The sequence below is a fragment of the Crotalus tigris genome, unplaced genomic scaffold (assembly GCF_016545835.1).
Source record: "Crotalus tigris isolate CLP2741 ecotype Arizona unplaced genomic scaffold, ASM1654583v1 scf7180000020455.750797, whole genome shotgun sequence".
NCBI lineage: Eukaryota > Metazoa > Chordata > Lepidosauria > Squamata > Viperidae > Crotalus > Crotalus tigris.
This window is the reverse complement of record NW_024098029.1, coordinates 54726-70151: the sequence shown is the minus strand read 5'-3', so window position 1 is coordinate 70151 and position 15426 is coordinate 54726. Positions and strand designations below refer to the sequence as shown.

At 45.8% G+C, this 15426-nt stretch overlaps 1 protein-coding gene across 3 annotated transcripts in view; it reads left to right on the top strand.

Moving 5' to 3' along the window:
• The first annotated feature begins 2962 nt into the window (after window positions 1–2962).
• SNRNP200 (small nuclear ribonucleoprotein U5 subunit 200) overlaps window positions 2963–15426 on the top strand; it is a 32118-nt gene continuing 19654 nt past the window's right edge. For all 3 annotated transcript variants that reach the window (XR_005559590.1, XR_005559589.1, XM_039366840.1), the window contains exons 1-18: window positions 2963–3150; window positions 4290–4453; window positions 5370–5541; window positions 5967–6159; window positions 7083–7138; window positions 7918–8016; window positions 8549–8701; window positions 9967–10066; window positions 10375–10511; window positions 11068–11151; window positions 11271–11444; window positions 11538–11675; window positions 11948–12103; window positions 12527–12697; window positions 13042–13235; window positions 13803–13926; window positions 14107–14256; window positions 14542–14652. Coding sequence is in view for 1 of the 3 variants with exons in the window: in XM_039366840.1 (XP_039222774.1) it covers window positions 3106–3150; window positions 4290–4453; window positions 5370–5541; window positions 5967–6159; window positions 7083–7138; window positions 7918–8016; window positions 8549–8701; window positions 9967–10066; window positions 10375–10511; window positions 11068–11151; window positions 11271–11444; window positions 11538–11675; window positions 11948–12103; window positions 12527–12697; window positions 13042–13235; window positions 13803–13926; window positions 14107–14256; window positions 14542–14652 (2421 nt within the window). In the remaining 2 variants the exon portion in view is untranslated. The remainder of the gene's footprint in view (window positions 3151–4289; window positions 4454–5369; window positions 5542–5966; window positions 6160–7082; window positions 7139–7917; window positions 8017–8548; window positions 8702–9966; window positions 10067–10374; window positions 10512–11067; window positions 11152–11270; window positions 11445–11537; window positions 11676–11947; window positions 12104–12526; window positions 12698–13041; window positions 13236–13802; window positions 13927–14106; window positions 14257–14541; window positions 14653–15426) is intronic.

Here is a 15426-nt window from a genome sequence, read left to right as displayed (position 1 = left end):
CGGTGAATCAACAGGGGGAGGTAGGGATGTTTTGTTTTTGATTGGAATCTCCTCCCCTGCAGTCCCTTTGAGGAGAGGAGAGCAAACAGCCATTCTTATTGTGTGTCTCTGGGGAGAAAAAAGTTGAGAATTACAAGATTTGGGCTGGAAAATTGGTCCAGAGGAGGAGCGTTAGGAGGAGTGATCATTCCTGCTCATTGTATCTCACCTTTAAATGCCCTCAAAGATAGGCTCACCATATAGCTTTATGGTTGCCAACACAACTTAATCTTGCAGAAAGATCCATGTAGTTCAGGGGTCTCCAGACATGGAAACTTTAGAACTTGTGGACTTTAACTCCCAGAATTCCCCAGCCAATAAGAGTTGAAGTCCACAAGTCTTAAAGTTGCCAAGTTTAGAGATCCCTTATACAGCTGAACAAATTAATAGGGAAGGAAGACAAAGAAGAACCCATTTTATTCTTTTGCATAAGTTCCAAATTTGACTTTTCGGAGTATAAGACTATGACTACTTTGGATATGGTTTTGGTTGTTAAGTTTTCTAGGTCAACGACATTTGTTGTAATATTACAGTGCAGCAAAAGGTCTTCTGGCATACTAGTTACTGGTGAATTGAGGCCTTTTGGTTACATCTAAAAATATATCTGCTGTAAACAAGTCATCAGCCTCCTGGAACAGAGTCTCTGACAGAATGTTAGGAGTGTATTTCAGTCCCACTACAAAGGAAGTGATGGTACCATGGAACACACACAAACAGACCTTGCCCTCCTCCATCCACTTGGAAGAGGTCAGTGTGACATGTCCTCAAAGAACTCTGCTTCATTAAGATTCTTGTCTCCTCCATGCTTGGTTGCCCAACTGGGATAATCAAACATAGCATCTGAGCAAGTACACAGAGGATCAGGTAACCGGTGGCTTGCAGAGTCAGGCTGCAGCCCCCCCTCAATGATGGACACACTTTTAAGTTCATTAATGGGTTTTCTCAGAAGATTCAGTTCCTTATTTTCTATTTACAACATTTGCAACCTGCTTTTTCGTTTTTTTTCCAGAACAGAACAGAATAGCTTTATTAGCCAAGTGTAACTGGAAGTTCAGCTAAAAATGAATGAAAAGCTTGTCCTTAACATGAATAATTAAACATCTAAAAGCAAAGACAGAGCAACAGCGGGACTAGTTAACTAGAGGTGTAGATAAACAGATATCGCCTAGTCCCTAGTGGAACAGTGAAATGCTTCTGTATTATTAGGAATATGCTCTATCAGGTCACAAGTTAGCAAATTTGGGTGACCACCTGGCTGATCACGTGGTGCCCTCCAGAAAGCATCCCCATGAGAACTGATGGGGAGCTGGTATAGAAGGATCTCTTGGTAAACAGGATCAAAGCTGCTGATTGAGTGGCTAGGTTGTTCTGCCCAATCTTACAAGGAAAGAAATATATACATGAAGAACACAAATCACAGCAATGGACACTTAATTCATTAAGCGAAAGCAAAGCAGGGCTGGGAAGAATCAAGAGGAGAACGCTCCTATTTTCAAGCTGGAGACGGAGATTTCAGCTCGGATGGAATATTGCATTCAGTTTTGGTCACAATATATATATAAAAAAAAACATGTTAAGTGAGAGGTCCTTGCTGCTCTCTAAGCTTGGTGGTTGTTGTTGTTTTGCACACATTTCATTACCAGACCAGGCAACATCATCAACTCATCTAGAAAGAATGCAGAGAAGAGCAACAAAGATGATTGGGGAGCTGGAGGCTACATACAATGAATGTGTTTGTAGGAATTGGTAGCTAATGAAAAGAACTAGGGGTGACATGATGGCAGTGTTCCAATATTTGAGGGGCTGTCACAAAGAATCAGAATGCAGCTGGACGGGATCTTGGAGGTCTTCTAGTTGAACCCCCTGCTCAACCAGGAGACCCTATACAATTTGAGACAAGTGGCTGTCCAATCTCTTCTTAAAAGCCTCCAATGATGAAGTACCCACAACTTCTGGTAGCAAGCTGTTCCATTGGTTAATTGTCCTCACTGTTAGGAAGTTTCTCCTTAATTCCAGGTTGCTTCTCTCCTTGATGAGTTTCCATCCATTGTTTCTTATCCTGCCCTCTGGTGTTTTGGAGAATAGGCTGACACCCTCTCTTCTTTGGTTATGTAGAAGAGGGGATGATCCCTTTTCTCCAAAGCATCCAAAAGCAGACAAGTAACGGGTGGGAACCAATCAAGGAGAGATCATCCTAGAAATAAGGAGAAATTTTCTGTTATTCTTTTGATTGTTTTGCTGAACAATTCCACTTCTCTCCCCGAGGAGGATGCCTGGGTGAGGTGCTTGGTTGCAGGTTGCCCCCATGTCACACTTTGTGCTGCAAAGGCAACCCGATTCATTATCATTATTCATTTAGTGCAGTGATTCTCAACCTTTCTAATGCCGTGACCCCATAATACAGTTCCCCATGTTGTGGTGACCCCCGAATGGGTGTGGCCACCAATAAGAGGGAGTAGGACAGCTAGGGAAAAGGGAAAAAAATGGCGGACAGCATGGTTCGGTGACTCCCGTGAAATGGTCATTCGACCCCAAATGGGGTCCCGACTCACAGGTTGAGAACCACTGATTTAGTGAGAACAACTTGCCTCCAGAAGTTGTGGGTGCCCCATCACTGGAGGCTTTTAAGAAGAGACCGGACAGCCACTGGTCTGAAATGATATAGTTTTTCCTGCCTGAGCAGGAGGTTGGACTAGAAGACCTCCAAGGTCCCTTCCGATTCTGTTGCTTTGTGATCACCCTACCACTGCTGTCCCTCCCTTTCAGAGGGGGGGGGGAAAGCGGAGCCGTCGAAAAGACCCCGCATGTCCGGGGCGCACGCAAACGGACGTCTCGTCTAGGATCTGTCCATCACGCTCCCGCTTCTGGGCGCCCGGAAAGAGCCTTGGAAAGAGAAGAAAGACTTCCGGAGCTGACCCGGAACCGGAAGATCCGAAACGTCCCTGCTTCCTCCCTCTGCGTGCGGGAAGCGTTGCTCGGGAAAGGGGACTCGGAGCGCCCGGAGAAGGCGAGGGAGCGACCGCGGAGAAGGGCCGGCCGAGCCGGGGAGGCCCCCGCGGAGCCGCCATGGCGGACGTGACCGCCCGGAGCCTGCAGTACGAGTATAAGGCGGTGAGTGCGGGGCCGGCGGCGGGGCTCCTCGGGCCGGGCGGGCAGACGGCGAAACCCGCCCGGGTGGCAGTCCCGCTTCCACGGGTGGACGAGGCCGCCTCTCCCGGGCTAGGTCTCTTCCTGGGCCCCGCCAGGATGTCGAGGGAGCCGGCCGAGCCCAGCACGGGGAAGGGAAGGCCGAGAAGGGAGGGCAAGGCTGGGGATAACGCTCAGACTCTTTTCAGGGCAGCCTGGAAGTCGGGACCCAGATTCCCTAGGCTTGGCAGGTAGTCCTCGGCTTAACGACCGCTCGTTTAGTGACCAAAGCTACGACGGTGCTGGAAAAAAGGGGCTTGTGACTTTTTCACACTTAACAACCGTCGCAGGGTTCCTGTGGGTCACACCACCAAAATTTGGGTGCTTGGCCATTGGTTCGTATTTATGATGCCCGCAGCATCCCGGGGGTCACGTGATCCCCTTTTGCAAGTACAACTTTGGTTCTGACAAAGTCCGAGTAGCCAAATTCACTTAACGACCGTATTACTAACCCTAGCAGCTTCAGGGATTGACCCAACAACTCTGGCAAGAAAGAGGGTGAAATGGGGACAAAACTCAACTTAAGGACTGTCTCGCTTAGCCATAGAAATTTTGGACTCAGTTGTGTTTGTAAGCCGAGGACTGTATTTATTTATTAAATTTTATCTGCCACCCGTCTTGTCAGAGACAACTCTGGACAGCTTGGAAACATTAAAACTAGTACACATTAATAACGCAATAAGTAAAAACAATAATAAATGGGTTGGGTGTGTTCAGCTGTCAATTGGGGAACTTAGATGTGGATTACTCCGCCAAGCGCGAGGTGCAATTCAGCCTTCTAAGCCGATGTTTTTGAAACTTCAACCCTCACTTAAAATTGCCAGGTTTGAAAAAATCCTGTCATAACCCACTACCAGCTTTTCTGATTCGATGGTGATTAACTAATTTCAGGGCAACAGTAGAAAATGCCTTTAATGTAATTATAATGTAATCATTTTAAGCACTGCCTGACTGCAAATGATAGAAGGAAATGTTTGAAATAAATTGTTGTATATCGCTCACCATCTTTCTGATCTCCCTCTTTCGACTCTTTCTCTTGTCTGTCTCTGCTGCAATTCTTTCAGAACTCTAATCTTGTGCTTCAAGCTGACCGGTCCCTGATTGATCGGACCAGACGTGATGAGCCTACAGGAGAGGTCTTGTCGTTGGTTGGGAAGCTGGAGGGCACCCGGATGGGTGATAAGGCCCAACGGACCAAACCCCAGATGCAGGAAGAGAGACGAGCAAAGTAAGCAAAGAATTGTGTATTTGTTGCCTATTAATGTCATAGTTAGTTGACTGAATTCTAGAATGAGATGGATTTGACAGGTTCATCGCATCTTCTGCTTATGATACTGAGGTTTCTGTTGCAAGCTGGTGTGCCAACATAGCATTTTCAGCTGATCAGAATTATAAACATTTCGAGATCGTCTTCTGAGAGTCTGCAAAACTCTGCTTTGGCATGCACTAAAACCTCACCAAGATTCAGCTAGAGGTTTCTGACACTGAAGATGCTGAAGAAACAATTCTGATTAGGCAATATGAATTAATAGAAGTTGAGGACGGGCAGAAGAAATTTCAAACTGAGATAAAGACCTAATGAGAATGTTCCTCAGTAAATAGGAAAGGAAGATTGTTGTTGTGCTTTGAGATGATAAGGGTTAAGGTTAGGTTTGGTGATCTCAGGGAGATAGGACTTCATAATTTTAAAATACACTGACCCAATATAGCTACCAAATAGAACAATAGGGATACCAGCTATCCCATCAGCAGTAAAGAATGTGTCTTTAAAAAAATCACAATTTGGTTAATGGAAGAGGAAACTACATTTTTGTCATAAAACATAGCTGGACGATACTTTTATCAGGATCATCTAATTAATACAAAAGTGAGGACAGATTTTCAACTTCTCAATAATTTGTCATAAGAATATTGCTACCAAAAGAAAGGATTGGGGGGGAACAGGAAGGGTGTTTAAAGAGATGGATTTTTACGGGTCAGTTCTAAAGGAGGATCCTGGACTGAATTCAGAGCAATTAAAATACTGTTCATATCAGAATAATTTTGATTGGGACAGAGAGAAAATACACATGAAACCTCAGAATGAGCTTAGATTTTCTTGGGTCTTTGCTGACTGCTAGCTAACCTTCCTCCTGGTTTTCTAGGAGGCGCAAACGTGACGAAGACAGGCATGACATAAACAAGATGAAAGGCTACACGCTGCTTTCCGAGGGTATTGATGAAATGGTAGGAATCATCTATAAACCCAAAACGAAGGAGACTCGGGAAACCTATGAAGTTTTACTGAGCTTCATTCAAGCAGCTCTTGGTGATCAGGTGAGTGAAAAGCAGGTGCTGCATTTGTTCTTTGTGAGCTTTCATAGTTACCCTACTTTGCATCCAGTATTTGCACTTTCGGGCAGAAATTATAGAAGAGCACAACTGAGCCCTTGGGTAGAAATACAATTAGATCAGTTTGTGAAGTTCTTTACTATTACTGCAGAGTCCATTGGAGTTGAACAGCCAATACATTTTTAAATAGATATAAAATAAAAATTATTTTAAATAAATAAGAGATACAGCAACACTTTAAGATGCCCAACTGTTTTATTTTTTTGCTGTTTTCTGTCAGCTGGACTCATGGACTGCACGGACTCATCCAGTCCCACAAATAAATCCCACGGTGCAGGGTCAATTTCCTCAAGATTTCATCACTTAAACTGGGCACAGAGGGAATGGTATCAATTTTTTTTTTTTTGCAGCCTCGAGACATTCTCTGTGGAGCTGCCGATGAAGTGCTGGCTGTCCTGAAAAATGAGAAACTACGAGACAAGGAACGGCGAAAAGAAATTGACCTCTTGCTGGGGCAGACAGATGATACCCGTTACCATGTACTGGTTAATCTGGGCAAGAAAATCACAGATTATGGGGGAGACAAGGAGATCCAGAATATGGGTATAATCTGCAGCCTCGCTTCCTTTCAATATAGTCTGATTTCTGTGGGTTTTTTCTTTTTTTTTTTTTTTTGATTTAACGAAACAGGATGTGGTAGTGAGAGGTTGCATGTACACATTCTGCTTACCTTATTGTTCGCTGCTGAGGGCCAGGGATGGGTAGGCCAGAGACGTTTCTTGTCACAAAGCCCCAAAGCTTCCAAAAAGGTTAAATCTTAGACGATTTTGATGCTTTCCTCATGAGACCTATAAGATTTGAAAAACATTTAAAGATTGGGCTATTGCTGGGTTGCTAACTTTGATGATAGGAAACTTCTAGCAACCCTAGTTGTTGCGTTAGGGTGGCAGGGAGCTTTGTAGAAACTCCAGCTGGGGGAGGAAGGATGAGCTTCATGTCTGAAAGCCTTTGCATGGTGTGAATCGGGTCCCTATTTGGACAAAATGCAGAAAGGGCAACCAACATAATGCATGGAGCAAACGTGCTGAGAATCTACAGCATTTAATGGCTTTTTTTTTTTAGTTTAGAAACGAGATACAATTAGTATCTTACAACCACACATTTCTGTTACTAAGCAAAACAGTTGTTAAACGAGTTTTCCCCACTTTACCACTTTTCTTGCCACACTTGCTAAGTGAATCACTGCAGTTGTTAAGTTAGTAACATGGTTGTTATTAACTTCCCCATTAACTATGCTTGGCAGAAGGTCACAGAAAGGGATCACGTGACCCCGGGACGTTGCAACCGTCATAAGTACCAGCCAGTTGCCAAGCGTCTGAATTTTGATCACGTGACCGCGTGAAAAACAAGAACTTGCTTTTTTTCAATGCCGTTGTAACTTTGAACTATCACTCAATGAACGGTTCTAAGTCAAGGGCTACTTGCCCCTGCTTCTCCTTACCGAGACCTTTTGCTCTCCTTTGCAGATGACAACATTGACGAGACTTACGGAGTGAATGTACAGTTTGAGTCTGACGAAGAGGTGAGCACGGGGGCTGCTGTTCAATGTCAGGAGACCCCTAACATTTATGCGTGTGGCCTTGTTGGAGGTTGCATAGTCAATTGTTTCTTCCTGTTAAAGGATTGGCTTCGTTGTTCTCTCTTTTTTCCCCCAAGGAGCACAAGCCAGCATATGCCTTTCTATCACCCATTTCCAGTTTACCCATCCTACCAATCTTATCAGCTGGATCAGACTAAGAATGAGACTGGCTGATCCAAAATTATCCAGTGACCTTAAGGCAGGGGTAGGCAGCCTTGGCTCTTTTATGACGCTCTATGCTGGCTCAGGAATTCTGGGAGTTGAAGTCCATGCGTGATAAAAGGGCCAAGGTTGCCTACCCCTGCCTTAAGGGCTGAATAAATTTCAGCTTGCGGAGCTCACTTCCATCACAACATCTTTGCCTTCTACTTTTCCAATGTGCAGCCTCTCCATTCCACTCTTTGAAATGCCTGTGGTGTACACTCTGGGGGGATTGATTTACCCACAAGCCAGTGTAATTTCCACCTTTCCCTTTATTGGAGACCAATGGGGATACCAGGGATGCGTGCTTTCCGAACCTTCGGGTTAGGGAAACCTACTCCATTCTAGCTAGGATTCGGCATTAGATAAACCCTTGATTGCCTGTTGGAGTTGTGCTCTTCTCTGCTACCGGAGTGACGCCCCTGTGCGTCAGTGGCCTCTCCAGTGCTTGTCACGTCCCTGGGAGAAAGAGGACTTGTTCTTGAAGGGACTGTTAAGTAACAGCCATTGTGCACCGACAGGAGGGCGATGAGGACGTCTATGGCGAAGTGCGGGACGAAGCCTCTGACGAAGACCTGGAAGGCGATGAAGCGGTCGTTCGCTGTACCCTCTCAGCCAATGTGAGTCCCTAGGAAAACTGGCTTTGTTCAGTTTGATCCAATGGGAGACTGGCCACCCGTCGCTTTTACCTGAAAAATCCTGACAGCGGGGAAAGGTCTGAATAACTTGAGAATCAGTTGTCCCTACTTAAGTAGATACAGGTAGTCCTTGACTTACGACCCCAATGGAGTGCTAGACTTCCATTGCTAAACAAGACAGTGGCTAAGTGAGTTTTGCCCACTTTTGCGACCTTGCCACAGTTTTAAGGGAATCGCCACAGTTGTTAGCAACAGAGTTCTGAAATGAATCTGGCTTCCCCATTGACTTGGCTCGTCAGACGCTGCATGCTAGTTGCCAAGGGGCTGAATTTTGATCCTGTGATGACAGGGATGCTACGACAGTCACTGAACAGAGCTTGTGAGTTGAGAACTCCCTGCAGTGCTTTCTAGGTCAGGAAGAACTGGAGAGGCTCTTTATTGCGATTGTGGCACCTTCAGGCTTTGTGGTGTTTTTAGCCACGCTCCCGCAGCAAGTAAGGCTCTTTCTTCGCAGCTGGTGGCTTCCGGTGAGCTGATGAGCTCCAAGAAGAAAGACCTGCATCCCAGAGACATCGATGCCTTCTGGCTTCAACGCCAGCTGAGCCGTTTCTACGACGACGCCATCATGTCCCAGAAAAAGGCAGACGAAGTGCTGGAGATTTTGAAGGTGTGCTGCTTGCTGGGCCCTGGTGGTCTGATCCTGCTTTTGCTTGGGGGTGTGTGTGTGTGAAATGGGGGGAGTTGGCTTAATATTTACAGCTCAAGAAAAAGTGTGTTCCCTGCCATGGCTCCCACTCTCTATAACTTGTTGTCTTCCCCCCCCCCCCCCCAGGTCAGTTTGGCTCTCACCCTCTTGGCCTTCTGAAGGGCCTTGAAGACATGGCTGTGCCAACTAGCTGGGGGTCCCAATGAGGGTGGGGCCTGTCAGAGGTGGCTGACCAAGTAGAGAACACCCCACCGTCTCTGTGCGCACTTCGCTCCCTCCCTCTCCATCCTGCTTAGTCTAGTTGTTAAATTTTAACAGCTTTATTTATTGTTCTAATGTTTCATACAGCATTTTGATGTCTGGAAGCTGCCTAGAGTTGGCTGTGGCTAAATTGATGGCCTGTAAATTTGATAAAATAAATTACTTGTATTAATACATCTGACATACCTTCACTAATGTGCATATGTGAAATGTCCATGTCTTTCAACCCTTGATTCAAAAGAGGAAGGACATTGTCTCTCTTCTTTCGCTGAAGCACAACACCAATTTCTGGTGCCTGAAATGGGAGTCAGGAAAGTTTTGGGGAAAAGCTCTGTCTTTTGGCTTCCCAGTCATGATTCTCCACCTTCATCCTTCTTCCCATCTTGTATTCCTAGGCTCTATATACTTGTTGAGGTCCTTGATGCTCTCTGAGCTTGGTTGTTTCCTTACAGATGTTTCATTACCAAACTAGGTAACACCATCAGTGCTAGAAAGGAGTGGGGTTTGTCTTCTATTAGCATACTCATAGCTTGCCCTGCCAGTATTGGTGGGAGTATTCAAGGAACCAAGATTAAATCCTACTCCCTTCTAGCACTGATAATTTTACCTAGTTTGACAATGAAATGTCTGCAAGAAAACGACCAAGCTCAGAGAGCACCAGAGACCTCTCATTTCAACCCAAGGTGCAAATATTCTCTTCTGTCAGTTCCACAGACTTTTGTGTAGACAGGGAAGCCCTGCAAATCATTGTGTTTGCATGCAACTAGTGGGGCCTCCAAAGAGGGCTGGTAAAATTGCCTCAAACTCCCGAAGGGCACCTGCCAGTCAATGCAAATGTCAAGGGCAGCACCTTGTGTTTCTGTTTCCCGACTGCCGAGCCTACTGTGACTTGAATTCTCCATGTAAGATGAAATTGTTGCAGACAGACAGCAAGCTCTATCCGTTTTCCTCGCTTCCTCCCCCAGACGGCCAGCGATGACCGAGAATGTGAGAATCAGCTGGTTCTGCTCCTGGGTTTTAACACATTTGACTTTATTAAAGTCCTGAGACAACACAGAATGATGAGTGAGTATTTGTCGTTGGAATGTGGAATGCTACTTTCTGGGACTTGAAAGAGTCGACAAAAGGTCATTTGAGATACATAGCAGAGGAGAGTTGGGTTTTTCCTATTTCCACCCAGCTCAAGTTTTCAAGAATCTATTTTGCTCTTCTGAAAACAATCAATCAATCAGAATAGAGCTGGAAGGGACCTTGGAGGTCATCTAGTCGAACCACCTGCTCAACCCTTCCCTGTGTGAGCATTTATATTTATGTCCTTGCCTTTGTACTTCCTGGCTGTGCCACGTGCAACTGATGTTTTGCTTTCTTGCTAGTCCTCTACTGTAGTCTCCTGGCAAGTGCTCAGAGCGAAGCTGAGAAGGAGAGGATTATGGGAAAGATGGAGTCAGACCCTGAGTTGTCCAAATTCCTGTATCAGCTGCATGAAACCGAGAAGGAAGATTTGATCCGGGTAAGAAATGGATCGTAACGATGAGTGGAGGGATCTTGTTAAAAGGAGGGTTGCACCAAGGCAGGCTAACCCAGAACCAGTATTGACTTTACAGCTGCACTGCGTAGCTTATGGTTTGTGTGTATAGCATTGCTACATTAAGAAAGGTGCAGGATTTAAATGCTTACAAAACAAATGACTGTTCATTTAATGTTGCAGCCTTCTAACCTCTACCTTTTTTTTTTCTCATTTGTGTAAGTTTCGGCGTCCCTATACATTGAGTGACTAGACTATGCAATTGTCTGCTGTAATTGTAAAAGGACCCCGATAGTTCATTGGAGCTTATTCCTTGGGAAGGAAATCTAAGATTATAGCCTTAACTGACTGAAAGTCACAAATATTTGCTGCTGGCAAAACAGAAGCTCCCGAGACCCCCCACTCACCCACCACCCAAAAAAATCCCCCTTCAGATGAGAATGCTGCTTAGGTTGTTTTTTTTTTTTTAAAAAAAAGATCTTTCTGCCATTTCTTGCTAGAATTAAGATTAAACCAACTTGTCTTTGTCTTCCTCTTTTAGGAAGAACGCTGTCGCCGGGAGCGTGTCCGTCAGTCCCGCATGGACACTGACCTGGAGACCATGGATCTGGACCAAGGAGGAGAGGTAACTTGGTGGATACAGCGGTTTGAGGGAGCTGCAGGCTGGCTGGTGCCTCAGTTTCCTCTCCCTGTCTAAAGTCCTCTTCCAGTGAGGTTTGCCTCAGTTGTCTTCTTCAATCCCAGGCCCTGGCTCCTCGGCAAGTGTTGGACCTGGAGGACCTCGTGTTTGCCCAAGGAAGCCACTTCATGGCCAACAAGCGATGCCAGCTGCCGGATGGTTCTTTCCGCAAGCAGCGCAAGGGCTACGAGGAAGTTCACGTCCCCGCCCTTAAGCCCAAGCCCTTTGGGTCGGAAGAGGTGGGTCCTCCTCTCATTTCCCTTCTGGGCCTCTGTGTTGTGAACTTTGCCTCATCACGGTCCTTTCTCTTCTTCCTCCATCCTCTTCCTCAGCAACTCGTTCCCGTGGAGAAGCTCCCCAAATACGCACAGGCTGGATTTGAAGGGTTCAAAACACTCAACAGGATTCAGAGCAAACTCTACCGGGCTGCGCTCGAGACGGACATGAACCTGCTCCTGTGTGCGCCCACGGCAAGTGTCTCCTCTCTCTTTCCCTGTCTGAGTTTCCCCCACTGAAGTCCCCCTTGACGGGCTGGGTTAAAAGCACACCCCGCTCCCTCATCCCCACCCAGAGTAGCTCCGGTGAGAGTTGTGGTCCAGAACACCTGGAAGGCAAAGGCTGCTGCTCTCTGCTTTGTTTCTGAATATTTTCTTAGAGGGTGGTCTGCGTGCCCCATGGGGAGGGGGTTGGGAGGGCCAGCCAGAATGAGGATTTGCTGCTCTGACTCTCTCTCCTAATCCAGGGTGCAGGGAAGACCAACGTGGCTTTGATGTGCATGCTGCGTGAGATCGGAAAGCACATCAATCTTGACGGGACAATCAACATCGATGACTTCAAAATTATCTACATTGCACCCATGAGGTCCTTAGTGCAGGAGATGGTGGGCAGCTTTGGAAAGGTAAGAAGAGTTAATTCTGAGTTTGCAGAAGACAGGACACGGGTCAGCACAGCTGGGATGAGGGGAGGCCACCAGTTGTGCTAAGACCAGCTATATTTCATATTTACTTCATTATTTTATGACATTGGTGGCTTGCCCAAATTTTAATGGAACTTTAGTTGGCCTAAAAAAGTCCGAAAAACACACTAAAGCCAATATAAAAACACAGAAATCAACATTCAAAATCCCCGGTACGTCACTTAGCCGGGGCCAAAATAGCTGCTGGAGCAGTGCTGCTTTAGGCAAGGAGGTGAATTTTATTGTGGTCTCTTGAGAAGTGCTGCTTTGATCTGTTTTTGAAATGAATGTGAAATTGTTTCAGAAATGTCTATTTAAAAATGTGGGCCGTTTGTTACAAAGTGGTGGTTTCCTTCCTCCTCGTAGCGCTTGGCCACTTACGGCATCACCGTGGCTGAGTTGACTGGCGACCACCAGTTGTGCAAGGAAGAAATCAACGCTACCCAGATCATCGTCTGCACCCCAGAAAAATGGGACATCATCACGCGCAAAGGAGGGGAGCGCACCTACACCCAGTTGGTGCGCCTCATTATCTTGGTGAGTTGGTCCTCAAGCCTCTGGCTGGAACCAGACAGCACCCAGGGCAGCGTAGTCCATTGGAATAGCAGTAGCATGTAGACTTATATACCACTTCACAGTGCTTTACAGCCCTCTCTACATGCTTTCCTGAGTCAGGCTCTTGACCCCAACCATCTGGGGCCTCATTTCACCCACCTGGGAAGGATGGAAGGCTGAGTCAACCTGGTCAGGATCAAACTCCTGGCAGTAGGGCAGAGTCAGCCTGCAATACTGCCTTCTAACCACTGTGCCACCATTGTTCTTGGCAACGATACTTCTCTTGGTTTGGTATGTGTGAAAGTCACACTTTCTCCTCTGGGCAGGATGAGATCCACCTCCTCCATGATGACCGGGGGCCAGTTCTGGAAGCCTTGGTGGCCAGAACCATCCGCAACATCGAGATGACCCAGGAGGACGTCCGGCTGGTTGGGCTCAGTGCCACCCTGCCAAACTACGAGGATGTGGCTACCTTCCTGAGGGTGGAGCCCACCAAAGGACTGTTCTACTTTGACAACAGGTATTTGACAGAAGACGGCGGGGTGTGTGTGTGTGTTATGTTGAATGGTTACTGAATATTATGCAGTGCGTAATTGGTGACACCTGTCTGTCTAGCAGATCTCTAAACTGCCCAATTACAGACGATTCTGGGTAGCTTGACCCACAGAAGCTTTGCAGTCAACAATAAAGCCCAGTGGATCATGTTTTGCGAAAGGGTCAAATGCTTATTTCACTCATTAAAATGCAAATCAGTTTATAACTTTTTTGAAATGCGTTTTTTCTAGATTTTTTTGTTGTTATTCTGACTCTATCTGTTAAAATAAACCTACCATTAAAATTATAGACTGATCATTTCATTGTTGTCAGTGGGCAAATGTACAAAATCAGCAGGGGATCAAATAATTCTTTCCCTCACTGTAAGTCCTGAGATAGAGAAATATAATATTGGTTGCCATGTTTCTGTCAAACAGAACAAGGAATTGTACAAAGCACATCTTGGATATAAACACATTTTTACATTTCTTAAGATTTACAAGGCTAGCTGTTGTCGTCTTTGTCTCTCTTAATTCTGCCTGTCTCCTTGCAGCTTTCGCCCAGTCCCTCTGGAGCAGACCTATGTGGGAATTACAGAGAAAAAAGCCATCAAGCGCTTTCAGATTATGAATGAAATCGTGTATGAGAAAATCATGGAGCATGCTGGGAAGAACCAGGTACGATGGGTTGGACTTCCTTTCGTTTCTCCATAAATTTAATCTTTCTGCTATTAAGGGATAGCAAAACTTAGATATATTGTCATTTGTCTTCAGCTCTCTTTAGTGTTCTTCACTGCAAGCTCAGTGCCGCTGTGGGCAGTTCTGATTAATGATTTTGTCTCTGATGTTTGAAACCAGGTGCTCGTGTTCGTCCACTCCAGAAAGGAGACGGGGAAGACGGCGCGAGCCATCAGAGATATGTGTCTGGAGAAAGACACGCTGGGCCTCTTCCTGCGAGAGGGCTCTGCTTCCACGGAGGTCCTGAGGACCGAGGCAGAGCAATGCAAGGTATTTATTTTCCAACACAATATCCAAGATAGAAGATAGAGCAGTATTTCTAAAAGATGCAGCTTTTGCCCTTTTAAAAACTTTTAACACAGAATTGTACTTGTTTCTTCTTATCAGCCAAAGTCATCCTATCCCTTGGATTGGCACATTCAGCAAACCTCCATGAGCCCTCTGAGGGGTGGTGGGCACCTAGAAAATACTTTCTGCCTTTTTCCAAATGTTGCAATCATTGGGAAGAATTTTCTTCTTAGTTTTCTAACCACATGGCTCTTTTCTCCCTTGCAGAATTTGGAACTGAAAGACTTGCTGCCCTATGGATTTGCCATTCACCACGCCGGCATGACCAGGGTGGATCGGACACTGGTGGAAGATCTGTTTGCAGATAAGCACATTCAGGCACGGCAGCCCTTCCTGGAATAATGAATTCCCTGTTGTTGAAGGTCTTAAAATACTTAAAGGCAAAGAAGGCTCAGAATTTAGTTGCATTGTTTGGGGGATACTGTAGATTTTTGTTCTCAGGGAAGATTAGAGGTTAAGGGTTGTTCTATTCTCCCTGGGCAGGGGTAGGCAACCTCGGCTCTTTTATGACTCATGGACTTCAACTCCCAGAATTCCTGAGTCAGCGTAGCTAACTCAGGAATTCTGGGAGTTGAAGTCCATGAGTCATAAAAGAGCCGAGGTTGCTTACCCCTGCCCCTGGGGGGATGAGTATTTTGCTGCGGGTGGTCCTTGACTTACGACTACAGTTGGGGGCCGGGATTTCCATTGCTAAGCAAGGTGGTTGTTAAGCGGGTTATGTCCAATTTTATGGCCTTTTTGCCACAGTTGTTAAGCAAATCAATGCATTTGTTAAGGGAATCATGTTGTTAAGTGGGCGAGTCTGGCTTCCTCCATTGACTTTGCGTGTTGGAAACCGACTGGGAAGGTTGCAAGTGATCGTGTGACCCCAGGACACCAGCACCCTCATAAATAAATGCCTGGATTTTGATCACATGACCGTGCAACCATTCATAAGTGTGAGGCTGATTGCCAGTCGATTGTTTTGAGCGCCATTGCTAGACAGTTATAACTCAACTACCTATCCTAGTTGTAAATTTCACGTGTAAAAATGAAATTATGTGTAATTAAAATTAATTATTGCAAAGACAGCTCAAACTGGGCTTTTGCTGA